General features: G+C 39.5%; 1 protein-coding gene across 1 annotated transcript; it reads left to right on the forward strand.

Annotated features, from left to right (window-relative positions):
• Positions 1 to 5,009: 5,009 nt before the first annotated feature.
• Positions 5,010 to 10,422, forward strand: nkx6-2.L (NK6 homeobox 2 L homeolog). The gene is given in 3 exon segments (NM_001096886.1): positions 5,010 to 5,572; positions 7,110 to 7,282; positions 9,533 to 10,422. Coding segments are annotated over 3 exon segments (846 nt in total). The 5' UTR covers positions 5,010 to 5,148; the 3' UTR covers positions 9,782 to 10,422.
• The last annotated feature ends 10,891 nt before the right edge of the window (positions 10,423 to 21,313 follow it).

Below are 21,313 nucleotides of genomic sequence, written 5' to 3' on the forward strand. Positions count from 1 at the left end.
CAAAGGCACGTATTCATGTGAATATCCACAAATAAAAAGGAAATGCATGAGCGCAGTTAAAGGTCTGGGCCGAAACGTTGATCTTTGAGGTTTATATGTAAATATCTATTTATATATATGGACTTGTGCTCATATTGGGAGCTGTATTAATGGCTGGTATTGATAAGAGGAAAGTAGGGATACGATTAGTTCAGTCTAAGAGTCAGTTGGTACCAGGGCGATTCTTCTTGTGCGCAGCGCAAACACGGGGATAATGATTTTAGGGCCCCATTAGCTCAGTGCAGTCTCACATTATACAATATATTGACCTCAGTCTGGATCTCATCATCACTCCCCTGGGAGCTGGGAAATAACTCTCGTCTCTTCTCTGCTGGAAACTTCTGCTGTTAAATTGCAGGAAAGTCAATAAACAGGAGTAAAACAAGAATGAAGGTTTCCAACAAGTGCCAGGGAGGGAGGGAAGGATTGTGCCACTGCCCAATTATGTTCTGGGATCAAAGGAGAATGTAGAAATGTTAAATATAGGTGTTAAGTTTTATTCTAGGAATTAATTTGCTCATATCCACCCTAAAACATCTGTACATTTTTGGCCCCACTAATACTTTGCGCGTTTTTAGCGGTAAATGTTCCCCTTTTATTGCCTGGTGCGCTATGGGGACAGAAAGGAGACTGGACATTCTCATATACACCAATTTAGACATTTATTTAATATATTCCTACTGATCTGATGGGCTCAGCCTTTGCTGGAACTGCCTAGGAGGTAATGTCCAGCTGCAGCCAATGAGGGGCGCCAGATCTTTTTGACATTTCAATGTAGAGGATCAATAAGAAAGATGAGCCAGTGAATGAAACTGAATGAACAAACGAACTAAGTCATAAATGAATGAGACTCCATGTGAGTGCAGGGAAGAATAAGGGGAGGCAGATTTTAGACTTTCATTGCAGGATAAGATGGAACAGACTGGTTAATCAATAAATGAATGAATACATAATTGAATAAATAAATAAATGAATGTGTGTGAATGAGACGTGAGCGATAACAGCAAAGAAAAAGGAAAGAAAACTAAGGAGGGTTCATGTACTAATGAATAAATGAGCTCAGATGAATTTGAGGATCAAGTAAGAGTAACACAAAACAGAGAGGCCAGAAAAGAGAAAGTTAATAATAGTTAATTTAAAAATTGAATGGACTGAACCCTCTTGGAAATGAAGATTAGAATCAATAAACACACACATATATATATATATATATATATATATATATATATATATATATATATATATATATATATATATATATATATATATACAGGTGCAGGGTGGGACAGCACTCCAAGGATTTGAAGACAAGGATATAATGTCAAGAAAGTGAGCAGGTTTATTCAATCCGACACACAGGAACTTTCTTCAGGGATATATATATATATAGATATATATATATAGATATATATATATAGGATCAAAAAAGCTGCTGCGCAAACAGGGTCTTGCAAAAAAAAAAATCTCTAACTCTCTAAATCTCTAACATTTGATTTACCAGATCGACGTTTTGACCTTCACAGGGGTCTTTATCAAGATCTTCTTCTATCTTCTTGATAAATACCCCTGTGAGGGTCGAAACGTCGATCTGGTAAATCAAATTTTAGAGTTTTTTTTTTTTTTGCAAGACCCTGTTTGTGCAACAGCTACTTTGATTGTATTTATAAATGGCATTTTACCCTGGACAGTGAGTGAATAAGGCAACTAAAGGGAGTGTGTATATATATATATATTTTATATATATCGTATATAGATAAGAGACAGAAAGAGGAAGAGGGTGATATTAAAGGGGAGCGAATGAATCAATGAAGCAAGGAATGAGCGATGGACACAGTGAATGCTCTCCTGTGAGTTTAATGGCTTTACAGTAGCCCCAATTGGCATCAGCAAATTCATTACTGGGGATTAGCTGCATCCTTAAAATCCCAAATTTACCAGTTGGGGGTGTAGTTGATTCGGTAGGGCCACTCTAAGATTTGGGGATCTCCTGCATCTATAGCCCACACCGTCTGCATTTATAGCCCAGATCTCCTGCATCTATAGCCAGGATCTCCTGCATCAATAGCCCAGATATTTTACATCTATAGCCGAGATCTCCTGCATTAGTAGCCCAGATCTTTTACATCTATAGCCCAGATCTCCTGCATCTATAGCCCAGATCTCCTGTATCTATAGCCCAGATCTCCTGCATTTATAGCCCAGATCTCTTAAATCTATAACCCAGATCTCCTGAATCTGTAGCCCAGATCTCCTGCATTTATAGCCCAGATCTCCTGCATCTATAGCCCAGATCTCTTACATCTATAGCCCAGATCTCCTAAATCTATAGCCCAGAATACCACTTACTCAAGTAACCCTGATACCCCTATAGTCAGAGCTCCAAAACGCGCAACGTTTCTTCTATTTTTTACCGCATTTTTTGTTAAATTTAGCTTTTTTGCGAATCATTTTTAAATCACTTTTGCACCGCCTTTTGCTCTGCGAGATAATTCCACTGTTATACGAAGAAATGTTTGTTTCTAGTCTGCAGTCCTTTTCTTGTATTGCCTTTTGTAAATAAATACTCGGATCCCTAGAACGTCTCTTATTCGGACTCACTGGGACCTACAGGCAAGTGACTTGCACATCAAATAACTGTTTCATCTGCTAAAGATTCCAGGGAAAAGAAGAAACATAAATAGATCTATTCCCTTCCCTAATAAATTAATCACATTCTTCACCCATCAGTAAATATTCATTTTTGAATCTCAGATATTCTAAATCAATCATCCTGATGTAAAACTAGAGAAGTCCCACGTGTTACACAGTAACTGGGCACAAAGAAAACTCAGATATTGGGAGAGAAAATTACTTTCCGGTGAATGATCCGAGGTAGATACAAAGAAGAATATTTCAAGGCGCAAAGGCAGAAATGAACCGTAAATTCGTTTATTTATTCCTCATGTTTTACGTTTTTCTTTTAGAATATTCAGAATATTAAAGAGACAAATATAAAAATAAAATAAGTTATATAGTACAAAAATACAATCACACCTTTTATATTTATTTTTCTATTGATTTGTATTTAATTCATATCTATATATATATATATATATATATCTCTGTTAAATTAAAGTAGTGTGGTGGGAGCAGCAACTTTGGGCCTGATTAGACGTGTCAGGAGGGGGGGGCTAATGGACAGAAGCTTGTGGGGGGGGACTTGGATTGGGGACCTTGTCATTTCAGTAGTTTATTAATAGGAGCAGTTTGTCAGTCTGTGAAATGATATCAAGTCCCAGCAGATCATTTCTCAGTGAATGTGCCCCCCCCCAGATCTATTTGCCAGGACAGCCCACTCCCAGTACATCTGTAGCCCCCACTAATAAAGCAGCAGCCAGACACTACTCCATATGAAGGGTCTTTCCTTGTTAAAGATGGGCTTCCCTCTCTCAATAGATACCCCAGCACAAAGGCCTCTGTGAGGGGGGACGTTTGTCTATGGAAAACAGTCACTGAGGGGTCTAAACAATCTTTTACTGTCTATTGTGTCAGGCCTGTAAAAGAAAGGCCACTTAGTTAAATAAGTAAACTGCCGTTTCCTGCAAATGACACTTTATGGCTAAAATGTCAACAAGTGGGAATAAATGGGACATATTTGCAGGGAAAGGTGCTCTCTAATGTTATGTATCTGGGAAATAAATGGGTGACAGTCTATACAATATTCCATCTATATAGAGAGAGAGAGAGAGAGAGAGAGAGAGAGAGAGAGAGAGAGAGAGATAAAATATATATGTAGAGAGAGAGAGAGATGATATAGAGAGAGAGAGAGAGAGAGAGAGAGAGAGAGAGTAAGAGATATAAATAGATAGATGATAGATAGATAGATATAGATAGATAGATAGATAGATAGATAGATAGATGACAGATAATTGATTAATAGATAGATATGAACATACTCAGTATAAATTCTCACTTGCAGAATATAAGTGTATATAGATATATGATAGAGAGATAGAGAGAGAGAGAGAGAGAGAGAGAGAGAGAGAGAGAGAGAGAGAGAGAGAGAGATAGATAGATAGATATGAGCATACTCAATATAAATGAATGCTATGCTCTGTTTTCTTCAACACTTATTAGTCACCATCACCCAGGCACTTGATTTTTAGTGGTGTGTCCTTCCAGGACAGTGTTTTATATATATATATATATATATATATATATATATATATATATATATGATTATTAAATATTGTAACAGTTTAAATCCCAGAAACAAAGGTCAATACAACCCAATAAATAAAACATATATATATATATTATTGCTGGGATTAGAAGATTTATGGCAGACCCCAGAGAGACAAAGCAGAGGACAATGCTTCCTATAACACAGTAATTCAGGGCAGGAATAAAATGATCCTACAAGATACAATTGAATATGGAAAGGGATTTATTGGAATCTTTTTTCTGCTGCACCATTAGTCTTACTTGCAGTCGTTCTCTATAATTATTCAATACACATCTGTCTTTTTAATAGATTCTTTGGCTCTTTATTTTCCCTCTGTAACTAAGACAAATTAATAGTCAGACAAAATGACAATAACATTTACATTTTCCTGTTTGATGAGATACAGGGCCATATCTTTTTTTTTTTCTTTCCCTGATTCCCTTTTTAAAGCTCGAGGCTCACTAAAATCTCATTGAATGGGATTTATTTAGTCTTTGGAGAGATAAATCAGCGGGTAGAATTTACAGCCATTTAAAGCACCTGACTCTATAATAGGACCTTCATTTAGTGCTGCTCTGGGCTCGGTGACGCGGCCTTCCAATCGATGGGCCAATCAGAGCGCGGGCCGGCAGCGAATGGGCCAATCAGCGGGAGGCGCTGGCAGGTGGCTGGCCAGTTATCAGAGCGGTCCGTCGAGGCGCTGCTGCTGAGTCGCTTGTGACTGGGGATCGTCTCTGCAACTGGAGCCATCGCTGCGACTGACAACGGGATTTGTGTTTAGAGAATCTGATTTGTGTTTGTCGCCGCTGCATGTGTGGGATCATTACTGCCCTGAAACTTGCGCTGATCGCCGGGAAGTTGCGACAGAAGCCGTTTGCCTCGGGGACTTCTCTCCATGTTGCCCAATGTTATCCGTGGGACAGATGGAGAGTAACAGACAGAGCGCGTTTGTACTGAGCTCCGCTCCCCTGGCTGCGCTGCACAATATGGCCGAGATGAAGACCACTCTGTTCCCCTATACCCTGCACAACCCCAACACCTTCAAAGCCCCAGCTCTGTCCTCTCTCAACTCACAGATCCCCCTGGGGACCCCTCATGGGATTAGTGACATTCTCGGCCGACCCCTAGGGGCCTCACTGGGGTCGTGCAGTAACTTGCTCACCAGCCTGCCTCGTATTAATGGACTTGCCACTTCCACTGGGATGTACTTTAACCCTGCTGTGTCCAGGTACCCCAAACCCCTGACTGAGTTACCCGGCAGGGCCCCCATCTTCTGGCCTGGGGTTATGCAAAGCTCTCCATGGAGGGATCCCAGACTGGCCTGTCCAAGTAAGTAACAGTCCAAATAATCATTCTGTACTTGGTGTTGGGCGTTAGATTTGTCTGTCTGGCAGCAGAAGGGTTAATAGTAAACTGTCAGCTGGGCTATGTTATGTTCTCCCACCATGTCATATTTATATATATATATACACACAGTGGAACCTCAATTTTACTTCCCCTCATTTTACATTGTTCTTTTGTGGTCCTATCTATAAATACATATAGACAAATTATACAAGAGTCCTCTGCACTCAACCCATTATCAATATATTTAAGACAGGACTGGCCAGATATGGGATGACTTTGACGTAGTTGGCAGCTTAAATATATTGCAATATATGGACAAACAATCCCTGTTTTGTTTAAAGGGTAAGGCATTTTTCAGTAGCAGTATGCACAAAATGTCTCTGTCTTAAATATATTGATAATGGGTTGAGTGCAGAGGACTCTTGTATTTGTCTATATGTATTTTGTGGTCACAGCCTCATTGCACCCCCGCCTAATGGTTTTAAAAATTAGTGGTGAGCACAACTCTCCCTTGTTTTATATATATATATATATATATATATATATATATATATATATATATATATACAGTATATAATACATTTCCCTTAGTTTACATTGATGTTTTGTGGTTCCACATATATATACATACATAATACATTTCCCTGATTTTACAATTTCCTGCAATTTACACAATTTTTCTGGTCCCCTGAAAAAAAACATAAAATGGGGGTTCTACTATATATATATATATATATATATATATACAAACAAGAAAAATGTGGAACCTTTTCCAAAAAGTTAAAATCTCATATTCTTTATTTAAAAAACACGTCAACGTTTCTGTCTGTTTCTAAGACCTTTCTCAAGACCATAATATATATATATATATATATAATATTTTTTTTATATTTTATTTTTAAACATATAATCAGTGTAGACTGGGTATGTTATAAACTTTGTATGCTCCTTATGATGGTGGTATGAGCAGTAGTGCAATGGGGTAATGTACAATTGTATTTCACAATAAGAGGCTTAGTACATGATGATGGGACACACAAATTCATTGAGGCACAGAGCTGCTACAATATTGGGGTGCAAGTAGGAATAAGAATATATCCCTTACCCATTCTAAACATGGCACTTGTTGCTTCTGAACTGTGTCTCATTGCACAAAGTTTGATTAAGTGGGGTACACCCAGATTAATTAGGATGGGAACACATGCAGCTTTGGGGGTGTAGGTACCACGTATATATATATTAATTCATTAGGGGGTATTATTTATTATGGTGAGTACATGGAGATTTATTATAGAGAGGATACATACTTTATTTACTTGGCTAAGTGTATATACAATTTAATGGGGATTACATACAAGTTAATTAAAGTGGGGGTGAGGTTTTTCAAAAGTTTGGTAGGGGAAAGGTTGGGGGTTCCTCTGTACATACAGATAGTGAAATATAGGGATTATCTGAACTGCATGTAGGTGCAATCTGTGCCCAGAGCATGTGAATAACAGTGTTTTCCCCCAACTCTCAGCCCAGGCAGGGTTAATGCTGGATAAGGACGGAAAGAAGAAACACTCCCGGCCAACCTTCTCGGGGCAGCAGATATTTGCCCTGGAGAAAACCTTCGAGCAGACCAAGTACCTGGCAGGGCCTGAGAGGGCACGACTCGCCTATTCCCTGGGCATGACTGAGAGCCAAGTCAAGGTGAGAGCTTGTACTAAATTATATAATAATATACATATACTGTATCTAATATAATATAATATAATAAATAGTGTTTATGTGCCAATACAACAATACCCATTGTGATGCCTTTAACCTGATGTTTCTCAGCTACAACTCCCAGCACCCTGGAGCAAGGTTCAGCTTTAGTGGACTTCTGGGAGTTGTAGTTGCACCTTCCTACTGTAACACACAACATTTGTGATATCATTATAAGCACCAACTTTATATTACATAGGAGTATTGGGTTCAACAGGGAATAGAATTGGATCTGTATCAGTTCCACGTGCCTTTGCTTTATTGTCCCATATCCTCTCCATAAATAATAATATTATTATTATTATTGTTTACCTTGTATTGATATTATAGGCTGCTGCGATTGCAGACATTACTTCTTTGCCACCAGAGAACCACGTGTCATTAATATAATAAACACTTGTTATATTAAATATTATGTTTAAGGCAATGACTCTGGATTCTAATTATATTTCTGTACATAATAATTATCTACATGATGGGGTCTTTCTTGACTGCCTGGATGTGTATTTATAGATAAATATTTAGCAAATAATTACCTTTTGCTGTAATGGATAAATGTAAAAAAGTAGTAAATGTAGGCAAACCATCAATATATATATATATATATCCGTCAATTTTGCTTGTGATGATTATACATTATCAGCCCCTGAACAATAACAACTGGCAATTTACAAAACTCTTTATTTCCATTTTCGGGAGTGGAATTGTCGGGGAATTTATTTCTGGCCGAGATTTATTTCTATGCAAAACACTGATCTGTATGTGAGTCCTCCAGTCTCCTCTTATACTGTGTAATCATAGAACGGAAATCTCCATCACATTAAAGAAAAACGTTATTTTAATAAAATAGTTTGCCAAAAAAAGATACAGTTGTGTTTTGCCAACTCAACTAAAAATATATATGATTAGAATATCTATAAATTTTTTATAATATTCACATTCCACTGATTTCTTTTGTCGTTGAAATAATTAGCTCCACAGATAAACGATCCCAGAGTTTCAGCAAATAAATACATTTATATTCAAATTAGATTTACATCGCATAGAAGAAACTGTTTGTTTTATTCATATAGAGGTTGATTAACTGGCAATGAGATTATTTTAAATTCCAGATTCTGATTAATTACAGACTTTATGCCCAAATCTGAGGTTCTGACAGTAATAATAATGTAAAATAATAATATCCTAGGCATTTTATAATTAGCGTCCTTTTCCTAAAAGTCGGGATCTGAACAATTAATGGTATAAACTCTGTAACTAGGAAAGAGAAAGACTTAGGTGAAATGTTTGTGGGAATGAAACTAAACCTGCTTGATGGGGATTTTGATTAATTTGTGAGCGCTACACTATTATATTAGGCCAAATCTAATAGCAGTAGCGACTGAGCCCTTACTAATACTACTACTAATAATCATAATAATAATAAGAATTCTAATACAACTAGTACTGCTACTACTACTATTACTACTACTACTACTACTACTACTAATATTCTTCGTAGTAGTAGTAGTAGTAGTAGTACTGTATTAGTATTCTTATTTTTATTCTTATTCTTCTTAGTAGTAGTAGTAGTACTGTATTAGTATTATTTTTATTCTTATTCTTCTTAGTAGTAGTAGTAGTACTGTATTAGTATTCTTCTTCTTATTTTTAGTAGTACTGTATTAGTATTCTTATTATTAATAGTAGTAGTAGTAGTAGTACTGTATTAGAAGTATTGGTATTCCTATTATTATCAGTATTATTGTTATTATCATTATTATTATTATATTATTGGCGGGGGCTGATCGTTTTTGGTAGAAGAGGCCTTTCTAGAATGGGGTCTTCTTTGGATGGGTCGATAAGCCTTTAGGGTATTAAAGTTGATGGGGTTCAGACCTTTTAGAGATGAGATAAAATTCACATTTTCCTGGGATGGGGGGTCTCATGCATTTTACTGGGGTTCATGTTTGGCCTTGATTGACAAGGGTGGGGTTTCAGACTATTTATGCTATGGGTAATCATGGTGATTAATTATTATATATTATTATTAATTATATATATATATATATATATATATATATATATATATATATATATATATATATATATATATATATATATATATATATATATGGGACAAGATTTCTTCATGTTTGGGGCTCATTCTGTAGGTGATTCCTCTCACTCATGAGATCTCTGTTTCCCCACCAGGTCTGGTTCCAGAACAGAAGGACCAAGTGGAGGAAGAGACACGCAGCAGAGATGGCCACAGCCAAGAAGAAACACGACTCAGAGACAGAGAAGATGAAGGAGAGTTCAGACAACGAGGAGGACGATGAATATAACAAACCCTTGGACCCCAACTCGGACGATGAAAAAATCTCCAGGTTATTAAAAAAGCACAAGTCCACAAACTTGAACCTTCTCAGCCCTTGCAGCAACAATTCGGACACTTTGTGATATGAAATCACAGACTTCACCCCCCCCCAAAAATGAACTCTCCCAGACCCCCCTCCTCCCCTTATAAAGCGCTTTAACAGCTGAATTAACCAGGGTATTCAATAAACAAACCAGAAATGTTTAAATGTGGATGTTTAAATAAAAATAAAAAAAGTGGTATGTGTTGTACAGCCTAAAATGTATGTTAAGATGTATATATATTTTCTACAGAATAAGTTATAAATTATCTGCTTGTGTCAAGGAGAGATGCGTCTGCGACTCCTCTGCGGCAAAACGGTGCGATTTTAGGAATTTAAAAAATGCCATTCTGTTTTGCTGCTTTGTTTTCCATTCACACAATGGTCTGCATCGAAAGCTCCTTTTGTACAGAAACATTCACTTTGTATATATATTATATACCCCAAGGCAGATTTGTTTTCTCTAGTTTTTGTTTCATTCTTTTTTTCCCCAGTGCCAAATTGAAAGCTCTTGGAAGGTTTTTTATTTTTTATTTTTAAAACTCTGTATCCCCTTTAAGGATTTGTTAATTCAGCCAAATTATAACATGACCTGAACTATTTGATTTTGAAGTCGGATTTAAATATATGTTGTCCACAGTTGATGGAAAGACTTTGTATATTCAATAAATTATTTAACATCTGCTCCTTTTATTCGTTTTATTTCTTTTTTTACTTGTGCTTTGTGTTCATGTTTCTAATATTATTTAGTTAATCCTAGTTTCACAGTAGTGTGATAATATAATATGCGTATATTTAATATTCTATAAATTGGATCAAATATTATAAAAAAAATCACAATGAACATTATTATTATTATTAATATTTTTATTATTATTATTAACAATAATAGTAATAATAAAATAATATTGCGATTATTATTAACACGGCAATTAAACCACAACGATTAAAATCATTCAGAACTTTGTCTACATTGTAACTTTATTCTCACATAAAGAACATTTCAGACAAGGACCGATTATTCCGTTTGTAAAAAAGGCCCAGACGTGTTTCCCCGTTAGACTTTTAATATATTTAACGAGGAAACAAATTAATTTCATGGGATTCTCATTAGGAATTGAGGAATTAAACATTATTATTATTATTATTATTATTATTCTATTCTGTTCAAGTCTCCTCTACTAATGTCATCAGCGCAAACATTATTTTTCTCGAATTGATTTTAAATCATGTCTGTATATTCCTCAATGTATATCATTAGAAACTTTCCGTGTAGCATTGAGCAGAGACCTGAAAATCGCACATAAATCACACGAGCTGCATTTTGCGGTAATTAATCTCATTCTGTAATTCTCTATTTCTCAGGCTAATTGATTTGCTTTCTGCTCTTGCTCCAGCCCTGTCTTCCTTTGTATAAAGTGTTTGACCAGATATTGACTTTTTTTTGGGGAAACAAGATTCGGTAATAGGAAGTCAGACTGGATTTACTAACCTTCCCAGCAGAAACAAGGATGGAATTTTAGTGAGGGTTCAGGGGGATATTTAACCCTTAAAATCTCCCTGACCTGTTGTGTCTTCCTGGGATTAACCTCTGTGTATTAGACAAATATCTGGCTAAAAAATGTATATTACGGGTCAGGGCAGTGATTGATAATTATTAATAATAATAAATTTGTGATATTAATTATATAAATATAATTAATTGATTAATAATAATAATTATTATTATTATTCTTTCATGCATTCCGCTTTTCACTAAATTAAGAACAGTAAGAACAGTTTTGTTCAATTACAGTTACGTTATACTTTTAAGGATGAGGGGTAATTTCCAAAGTGGTAAATTAATGTTTATTGCTTAATTAGATCTTCACCACTTTCCCTTCTTGTTATGGGAGGGAATTCAGATGATAGATAAATAGATAGATAGAGATAGACAGATAGATAGATAGAGACAGACAGACAGATAGATGATAGATATATAGATATAGACAGACAGATATAGAGATAGACAGACAGACAGACAGACAGACAGATAGATAGATAGATAGAGACAGACAGACAGATAGATGATAGATATATAGATATAGACAGACAGATATAGAGATAGACAGACAGACAGACAGACAGACAGACAGACAGACAGACAGACAGACAGATAGATAGATAGATAGATAGATAGATAGATAGATAGATAGATAGATAGATAGATAGATAGACAGATAGAGACAGATGTATGATAGATAGAAAGATAGAGATAGACAGATAAATAGATAGATATAGATATATAGACAGACAGACAATAGCAAGAAACATTAACTGGATTTGAAACTTTATTTAAAAAAAAAACCAAAAACATTTTCAGCAACATCCAAGAAGTGTAAAAGTACTTTAGATATCTGGAGGTGTTATTAGAACAAGTGATTTTTTTTCCAATAGCCAGACCTGGGAGAATATTCCTGTTAATTATTATAATGTACAGCAACCCTTCCCACATATTATAGAAAGCTCCCCACTCTCCGGCCAATGGTACCTTCCACAAGTCTCAGTCTTGTTATTAAATTCGCTAAAAAAACGCTAGAAGAGGGGAGGCCAAAGCACAAACTACATCCATGGGCAGTATTAGGGGAGGGTAGAAAGGGTGTTGTCATGGGACCCCAGCATCATAGAGTCCCCTAGAAGATAATTGTTAGATATTTTTATGTACAGAAGGGATGGCTAATCTAAGACCCAGTTGCTACTGAGCTGCAATTGCAGACATCCCATTGACTCCAGAAGGCCTTGCTGGTTATTTTTGGTGAGCAACAGTTGGATGGGTAACAGGTTGTCATTTACATTATTTTACCCACCCCCTAACAGATTGGGCTTCCTGCAGGGGGGGGGGGAATAGGTTATTGTAATCTGGGTAATTGATTTCAAGGCTTGAAGTTATCCTAATCCTTTGCTGTTACATTTTCCTTTTGCTTTCTTTATTATTGTACGTTGGGACTGCACATATGTTGGGAGTGTGACTGTGGGATAGCAGGTATAGTAGGGAGAGATGGTGACTATAGTAACAGTGGATAATAGTCTCTGGGAAGGGAGTGTGACTGTGGGATAACAGGTATAGTAGGGAGAAATGGTGTCTATAGTAACAGTGGATAATAGTCTCTGGGAAGGGAGTGTGACTGTGGGATAGCAGGTATAGTAGGGAGAGATGGTGCCTATAGTAACAGTGGGATAATAGTCTCTGGGAAGGGAGTGTGACTGTGGGATAGAAGGTATAGTAGGGAGAGATGGTGCCTATAGTAACAGTGGATAATAGTCTCTGGGAAGGGAGTGTGACTGTGGGATAGCAGGTATAGTAGGGAGAGATGGTGCCTATAGTAACAGTGGATAATAGTCTCTGGGAAGGGAGTGTGACTGTGGGATAGCAGGTATAGTAGGGAGAGATGGTGCCTATAGTAACAGTGGATAATAGTCTCTGGGAAGGGAGTGTGACTGTGGGATAGCAGGTATAGTAGGGAGAGATGGTGTCTATAGTAACAGTGGGATAATAGTCTCTGGGAAGGGAGTGTGACTGTGGGATAGCAGGTATAGTAGGGAGAGATGGTGTCTATAGTAACAGTGGGATAATAGTCTCTGGGAAGGGAGTGTGACTGTGGGATAGCAGGTATAGAAAAATGAGATATACACCTAAAGGCAAGTGCCTCATATGAGACAGTTTCTAATGTCTGCACCTGCTCTTTGTGAATAAGGCCCTGTATACACACCACTTAAATGGAATCCCCCCTTCCCCCAAGCGCTGTACGTCTGGAGTCCTACCCTTCGAGTCATGCACTATCAGTGGAAACATTCACTCATTGGAGTTTATGGCATCTATTCACTAAAGTGCCAAACCCATTATCAGTGAATAGTTGCTAATGATCCTCATTTGCTGCACTATTCACATGTAAAGACCCTTGTGTATTCAGGAGCTCTAGGACCTGCCCTGACATTGCAGTGATCGGCTCTGTGCAAGAAAGACCATTATCTCCCAGGAACAATTCATAATGGCTATTGTGCTTGTGGGAATGTAAACTTCCTGGGAGTTCTTCCTACATGCATGTGTCAAGTTAAATGCGGCCAGCCTGCTTACATGTGAAACGCGTTGGCCATTGATCTGAGAAGGAGGAATAGTCAGGAATGCAGCTGATAGAGCCGAATTGGAATAACAATGGGAGTGAAATATCAGCCCCATACATAATGCTCTGGCTATAATAAAACTCTGCCTCAGCAGTCACAACTGGTTTATGGTGGGGCCAGAGAACGTATTTGCCCTGAGCCTCCAAGTCACAGACAAGCTCTTGAACATATTAAGAAATAGATAGATAGACTATTATCCCACTGTTACTATAGACACCATCTCTCCCTACTATACCTGCTATCCCACAGTCACACTCCCTTCCCAGAGACTATTATCCTACTGTTACTATAGACACCATCTCTCCCTACTATACCTGCTATCCCACAGTCACACTCCCTTCCCAGAGACTATTATCCTACTGTTACTATAGGCACCATCTCTCCCTACTATACCTGCTATCCCACAGTCACACTCCCTTCCCAGAGACTATTATCCCACTGTTACTATAGGCACCATCTCTCCCTACTATACCTGCTATCCCACAGTCACACTCCCTTCCCAGAGACTATTATCCCACTGTTACTATAGACACCATCTCTCCCTACTATACCTGCTATCCCGCAGTCACACTCCCTTCCCAGAGACTATTATCCCACTGTTACTATAGACACCATCTCTCCCTACTATACCTGCTATCCCACAGTCACACTCCCTTCCCAGAGACTATTATCCACTGTTACTATAGGCACCATCTCTCCCTACTATACCTGCTATCCCACAGTCACACTCCCTCCAAAGAGACTATTATCCACTGTTACTATAGGCACCATCTCTCCCTACTATACCTCCTATCCCACAGTCACACTCCCTCCACAGAGACTATTATCCACTGTTACTATAGGCACCATCTCTCCCTACTTTACCTGCTATCCCACAGTCACACTCCCTTCCCAGAGACTATTATCCCACTGTTACTATAGGCACCATCTCTCCCTACTATACCTGCTATCCCACAGTCACACTCCCTTCCCAGAGACTATTATCCACTGTTACTATAGGCACCATCTCTCCCTACTATACCTGCTATCCCACAGTCACACTCCCTTCCCAGAGGACTATTATCCACTGTTACTATAGACACCATCTCTCCCTACTATACCTGCTATCCCACAGTCACACTCCCTTCCCAGAGACTATTATCCCCACTGTTACTATAGACACCATCTCTCCCTACTATACCTGCTATCCCACAGTCACACTCCCTTCCCAGAGACTATTATCCACTGTTACTATAGGCACCATCTCTCCCTACTATACCTGCTATCCCACAGTCACACTCCCTTCCCAGAGACTATTATCCCCACTGTTACTATAGACACCATCTCTCCCTACTATACCTGCTATCCCACAGTCACACTCCCTTCCCAGAGACTATTATCCACTGTTACTATAGGCACCATCTCTCCCTACTATACCTGCTATCCCACAGTCACAGTCCCTTCCCAGAGACTATTATCCCACAGCTACTATAGGCACATCTCTCCCTACTATACCTGCTATCCCACAGTCACACTCCCTTCCCAGAGACTATTATCCACTGTTACTATAGGCACCATCTCTCCCTACTATACCTGCTATCCCACAGTCACACTCCCTTCCCAGAGACTATTATCCACTGTTACTATAGGCACCATCTCTCCCTACTATACCTGCTATCCCACAGTGACACTCCCTTCCCAGAGACTATTATCCCCACTGTTACTATAGACACCATCTCTCCCTACTATACCTGCTATCCCACAGTCACACTCCCTTCCCAGAGACTATTATCCCACTGTTACTATAGACACCATCTCTCCCTACTATACCTACTATCCCACAGTCACACTCCCTTCCCAGAGACTATTATCCACTGTTACTATAGGCACCATCTCTCCCTACTATACCTGCTATCCCACAGTCACAGTCCCTTCCCAGAGACTATTATCCCACAGCTACTATAGGCACATCTCTCCCTACTATACCTGCTATCCCACAGTCACACTCCCTTCCCAGAGACTATTATCCACTGTTACTATAGGCACCATCTCTCCCTACTATACCTGCTATCCCACAGTCACACTCCCTTCCCAGAGACTATTATCCACTGTTACTATAGGCACCATCTCTCCCTACTATACCTGCTATCCCACAGTGACACTCCCTTCCCAGAGACTATTATCCCCACTGTTACTATAGACACCATCTCTCCCTACTATACCTGCTATCCCACAGTCACACTCCCTTCCCAGAGACTATTATCCCACTGTTACTATAGACACCATCTCTCCCTACTATACCTACTATCCCACAGTCACACTCCCTTCCCAGAGACTATTATCCACTGTTACTATAGGCACCATCTCTCCCTACTATACCTGCTATCCCACAGTCACAGTCCCTTCCCAGAGACTATTATCCCACGGCTACTATAGGAACCATCTCTCCCTACTATACCTGCTATCCCACAGTCACACTCCCTTCCCAGAGACTATTATCTCACTGTTACTATAGACACCATCTCTCCCTACTATACCTGCTATCCCACAGTCACACTCCCTTCCCAGAGACTATTATCCACTGTTACTATAGACACCATCTCTCCCTACTATACCTGCTATCCCACAGTCACACTCCCTTCCCAGAGACTATTATCCACTGTTACTATAGGCACCATCTCTCCCTACTATACCTGCTATCCCACAGTCACAGTCCCTTCCCAGAGACTATTATCCCAAGGCTACTATAGGCACATCTCTCCCTACTATACCTGCTATCCCACAGTCACACTCCCTTCCCAGAGACGATTATCCACTGTTACTATAGGCACCATCTCTCTCTACTATACCTGCTATCCCACAGTCACACTCCCTTCCTAGAGACTATTATCCACTGTTACTATAGGCACCATCTCTCCCTACTATACCTGCTATCCCACAGTCACACACCCTTCCCAGAGACTATTATCCACTGTTACTATAGACACCATCTCTCCCTACTATACCTGCTATCCCACAGTCACACTCCCTTCCCAGAGACTATTATCCCACTGTTACTATAGACACCATCTCTCCCTACTATACCTGCTATCCCACAGTCACACTCCCTTCCCAGAGACTATTATCCACTGTTACTATAGGCACCATCTCTCCCTACTATACCTGCTATCCCACAGTCACACTCCCTTCCCAGAGACTATTATCCACTGTTACTATAGACACCATCTCTCCCTACTATACCTGCTATCCCACAGTCACACTCCCTTCCCAGAGACTATTATCCACTGTTACTATAGACACCATCTCTCCCTACTATACCTGCTATCCCACAGTCACACTCCCTTCCTAGAGACTATTATCCACTGTTACTATAGGCACCATCTCTCCCTACTATACCTGCTATCCCACAGTCACACTCCCTTCCCAGAGACTATTATCCCCATTGGTAGTATAAATAGCATCTAACCCTAATCTGTCTGTTTCCTCACAGTTACTGCAAAATAATTGCAATATAAGGTTTGTTAAAATAAAATTGTGTATTTCATTTTCCATAGCAGGACCTCAGTAAACCAACAATTGAAAGGTTAACCCTCAGTCTGTTTTGGGTGGAGAAATGCAAATTGTTCCTTCTTGTCCCACTGTGCAGCTTGTATCTCAGGTTTGTTAGCACAGATGCGACCATAAATCCAGCCTTGCTGACATCCTGCTTTCTGTGACATAGAAGTTCCCATTATTAACTAAACACATTTGTAGCAGAATATTTGCCCAGTAAAGTGAATTTCGTGACCTGGGGGGCAGGAATGGGCGAAGCTTCACAGTTCTCTGCCAGAGTTTTTTTCAGTCGTCGAGTCGCACCCAGCAGTGCCCCATAATGTTTTTCACTATTAATTCGTTTCTTATTCAAATGAGACTGGAAGCAGTAGATTTGGGCAATTTTCGGCCAGATGAGAATCAACCCTAAACCTACAATTGTCACTTGCATTTTATAGGAAACCACAGAGCTGCATTTGTGTGATAAAGTAATACATCTCTTTTGGGTGCCACTGATTTCTTTATTTTCTGAAAACAGGCTGCAAAAGACAGATAAGTGTGTAAGGTAAGATGATGTTGGGGGCAGAGGCTGTAGCTTTGGGATAGTGCACAAGATAAAAGCATAAATGGGGATGTAAATATGGTGTATAGTAAGATAAGGTGCTAGTAACACTGCATATATTTGAGATGTTGTACCTGCAAATCCTGCTGTTTTTGGCCCCACAAATCCCATAATCCTTTGACAGACTCCCAACTGTCCCGTTTTCTGTGGGACAGTCCCGTTTTTGACAGCTCAACCCGCAGTCCTGGATTGTCTCAACTTTCTCTTTGATCTCCTGCACGGAACAGCCAGAAATAGATACAAAGTTTCTAAAACGTAATTGGCTTTTGGCAGAGAGCACAGAACATGTGGCAGGTGCACTTAGATAAATCTGTTACAATTTTAAGATAAGCAAAGAAGCAATTGTAACAATTTAAGTTCAGCAGGTCTCTTGGGGAAACTGTGACTTGCAGCTTAAAGGGCAATTCACCTTTATTGTAATAATACATACAGAAATGTTTTCAAACTTTCATAACCTGCCAAATTTTGTAAAATAAACATGGTAATTAGGGAGAGCGGCCACAACAATGGGCGCAGCAAATCTTTTTGTCCCTCTTTCTATTTCCGAAATGTCGGGAGGTATGGTAAAATCCAACAGACTCTATAAATATAATGAGAGATAAAGCCTCCAGAGATCTGTTGCCTCATGTTCCTCTAACAAAGGATACTGATTCCACGTTATCAGTACGGGTCCTCACATAGGTCATTCCGTGCAGCACCAAAGGTCCGTCCCAGGAAAACAATTTGGGGATGAAGTGCTAAGTTTTAAATGTAAATGTGGATAATACTGTGTTCAATTGTTTTCCTGACATGGACCTTTGCACGGAGTGACCTATGTGAGGACCCATACTGATAACGTGGAATCCAGAGGGAGTAGGTGGTGTGAGAAGAACACAAGGCAACAGATCCCCAGCAGAGCCTGATCTAATACGCAAGAGCTATTACGAGACACTGTGAGTAGGATAAGTACTTTGTAGGGTAGCCATGTTTACTTGCCTCATGTTCCGGGCAGGGAGCAGACTGGTGACATCACAGGGTGGGGCCATGACGGTGCAGGGATGTGTGACATCATGAGGCAGGGCAATGACATGGCAATTGGCTGATCATTGAGTCAATCTTGGGTAATCCATGTGGTGTTCCTAATTTGGAAAACAGGGCGGGCAGTTTTGACCTGGGCAAAAAAAAAAAATGGGCTGTCCTGGTCAAAAGAGGAGAGGTGGCAACCCTAGTCCTTTTAAAGGACCAGTAACATAATTTTATAGTTAATATACTAAGAAAAAAACCCCACCACCACATATTAAACGTTAAAATTGCACCGAAACTCCGCTTGCGCGCCTCTTCAAAAAATGCGATAGGGTGACTAATCGTGTGGCGCTCGATTTCTCCTCCCTGCCTCCCTTGTAGGAGATGGAGTAGAAGGGAAGGGAGGAGAAATTAAGCGCCACACGATTAGTCACCCTATCACCTTTTTTGAAAAGGCGCGCAAGCGGAGTTTCGGTGCGATTTTAACGTTTAATATGTGGTGGTTTTTTTTTCTTAGCTATAAAATTATGTTACTGGTCCTTTAAAAGGACTAGGGTTGCCACCTGTCCTCTTTTGACCAGGACAGCCCATTTTTTATTTTTTTTTGCCCCTCTTTCTATTTCCGAAATCGTGCAGGGCTCAATTTCTCCTCCCTGCCTTCCTTGTAGGAGATGGAGTAGAAGGGAAGGGAGGAGAAATTGAGCGCCGCACGATGGATCGTCGCCCTGTCGCCTTTTCTGAAATGGAGCGCAAGCGGAGTTTGGTAAGTTATTTCTAAATAAAGACTTTGCGATTTTAAAGTTTAATGTGTTGGTGTTTTTTTTCGTAGTATATTAACTAAGTTTTTTTTATAAATTTTTTATTTTTTTATTTTACTGGTCCTTTAATATTGGTATTGAGAAATTCGGGTTTGTGAGGAGTGAGGAGCTGCAGTGCCAGTGACTGTACATTCAAAATACAGACAAACAACACCAAGAACAAACCTGGACATAAGTTGATACGGAGGGGGTGCAGATTGTGAGTGATATTCAAAAGACTTTAATATTGAAGCACCAATTGTTTCTTTTTTCTATTTTATTGTGGGAGTGGAATCCCCGACTGTTGTGCGCATCCAATTTGCTGATTTGCACTTGGTGCATTCGTAATTGATTGAACAAAACCATCGAAAATGACTTAGAAGTTTCTGCTAACTCACTTGTCACAAAGATAGACGTTACCCTTACATGCATTACTGGTTCCACCGCTGGTGATTCATCTTCTGAGCAACTCGAATAATTGAAAGGACCCAATGGAATGCGAAGTTCTTTTTAATTTCAGATTAAAGCACTTCAACAGCTGGGATCCTACTACAGCTAATATTAACCCACAGGCAGCCAGAGTAATAACTCCCATTTAATTAGCTTTATGCACCAAGATCCTACAGTGGAGCTTGACCTGATTCAACCACTGAGCCAGATTGGGCCAATCAGTATCTTTGGGCTTTGGACCACAGACTGGATCATTTAAATCAGTGATCCCCAACCGGTGGCTCACAAGCAACATGTTACTCACCAACCCCTTGGATGTTGCTCCCAGTGGCCTCAAAGCAGGTGCTTATTTTTGAATTCCAGGCTTGGAGGCAAGTTTTGTTTGTATAAAAACCAGATGTTCTGCTAAACAGATCCCCTTGTAGTTTGCCATTCCACATGGGGCCACCAATTACAGCCTTTATTGGGCACCCCTAGGAATTGTTTCAAGCTTGTGTTGCTTCCCAACTTTTTTTATATTTAAATGTGGCTCATGAGTAAGAAAGGTTGCGGGCCTCTGATTTAGAGTGTGTTGCAGCTTGGTCTTCCATGGAGAGCAGACCTGGATCCACTGGATTTTTTGCCAAGCCTGATAGATATCAGAGGAGGCCCAAACAGATATAAGCTGAGAAAGGCAATGGGTTTGCACTCATACAAAGTGATTGGCTGTAGATTTAGGCTGAATCAGTGACAGATATCTGCATGTACAAGAGTAGCCATCAACATAACTACAGAGGAGGCAGACCCTATGGTTGCAGGGAGACTCAATAATTCTCTAATTTCAATATATCTTGGTAGAACAGGCCAGCTTACCAATGGTCTGGCACCCTAAATTAAATTTGCTGTGGGGCCCATTAAAATCTAATTACGTCACTGAATGTTGCCTCTTTAGCATCAGGAACCAACCATGGTCATTGGGTAATTCCTACTTCTCATATGCTGTGTTTGGAGTTGGAGGGAAGATATTCAACTGTAGGGTGGAGTCCACAAAAAA

Source organism: Xenopus laevis, chromosome 7L (genome assembly GCF_017654675.1).
Source record: "Xenopus laevis strain J_2021 chromosome 7L, Xenopus_laevis_v10.1, whole genome shotgun sequence".
Lineage (NCBI taxonomy): Eukaryota > Metazoa > Chordata > Amphibia > Anura > Pipidae > Xenopus > Xenopus laevis.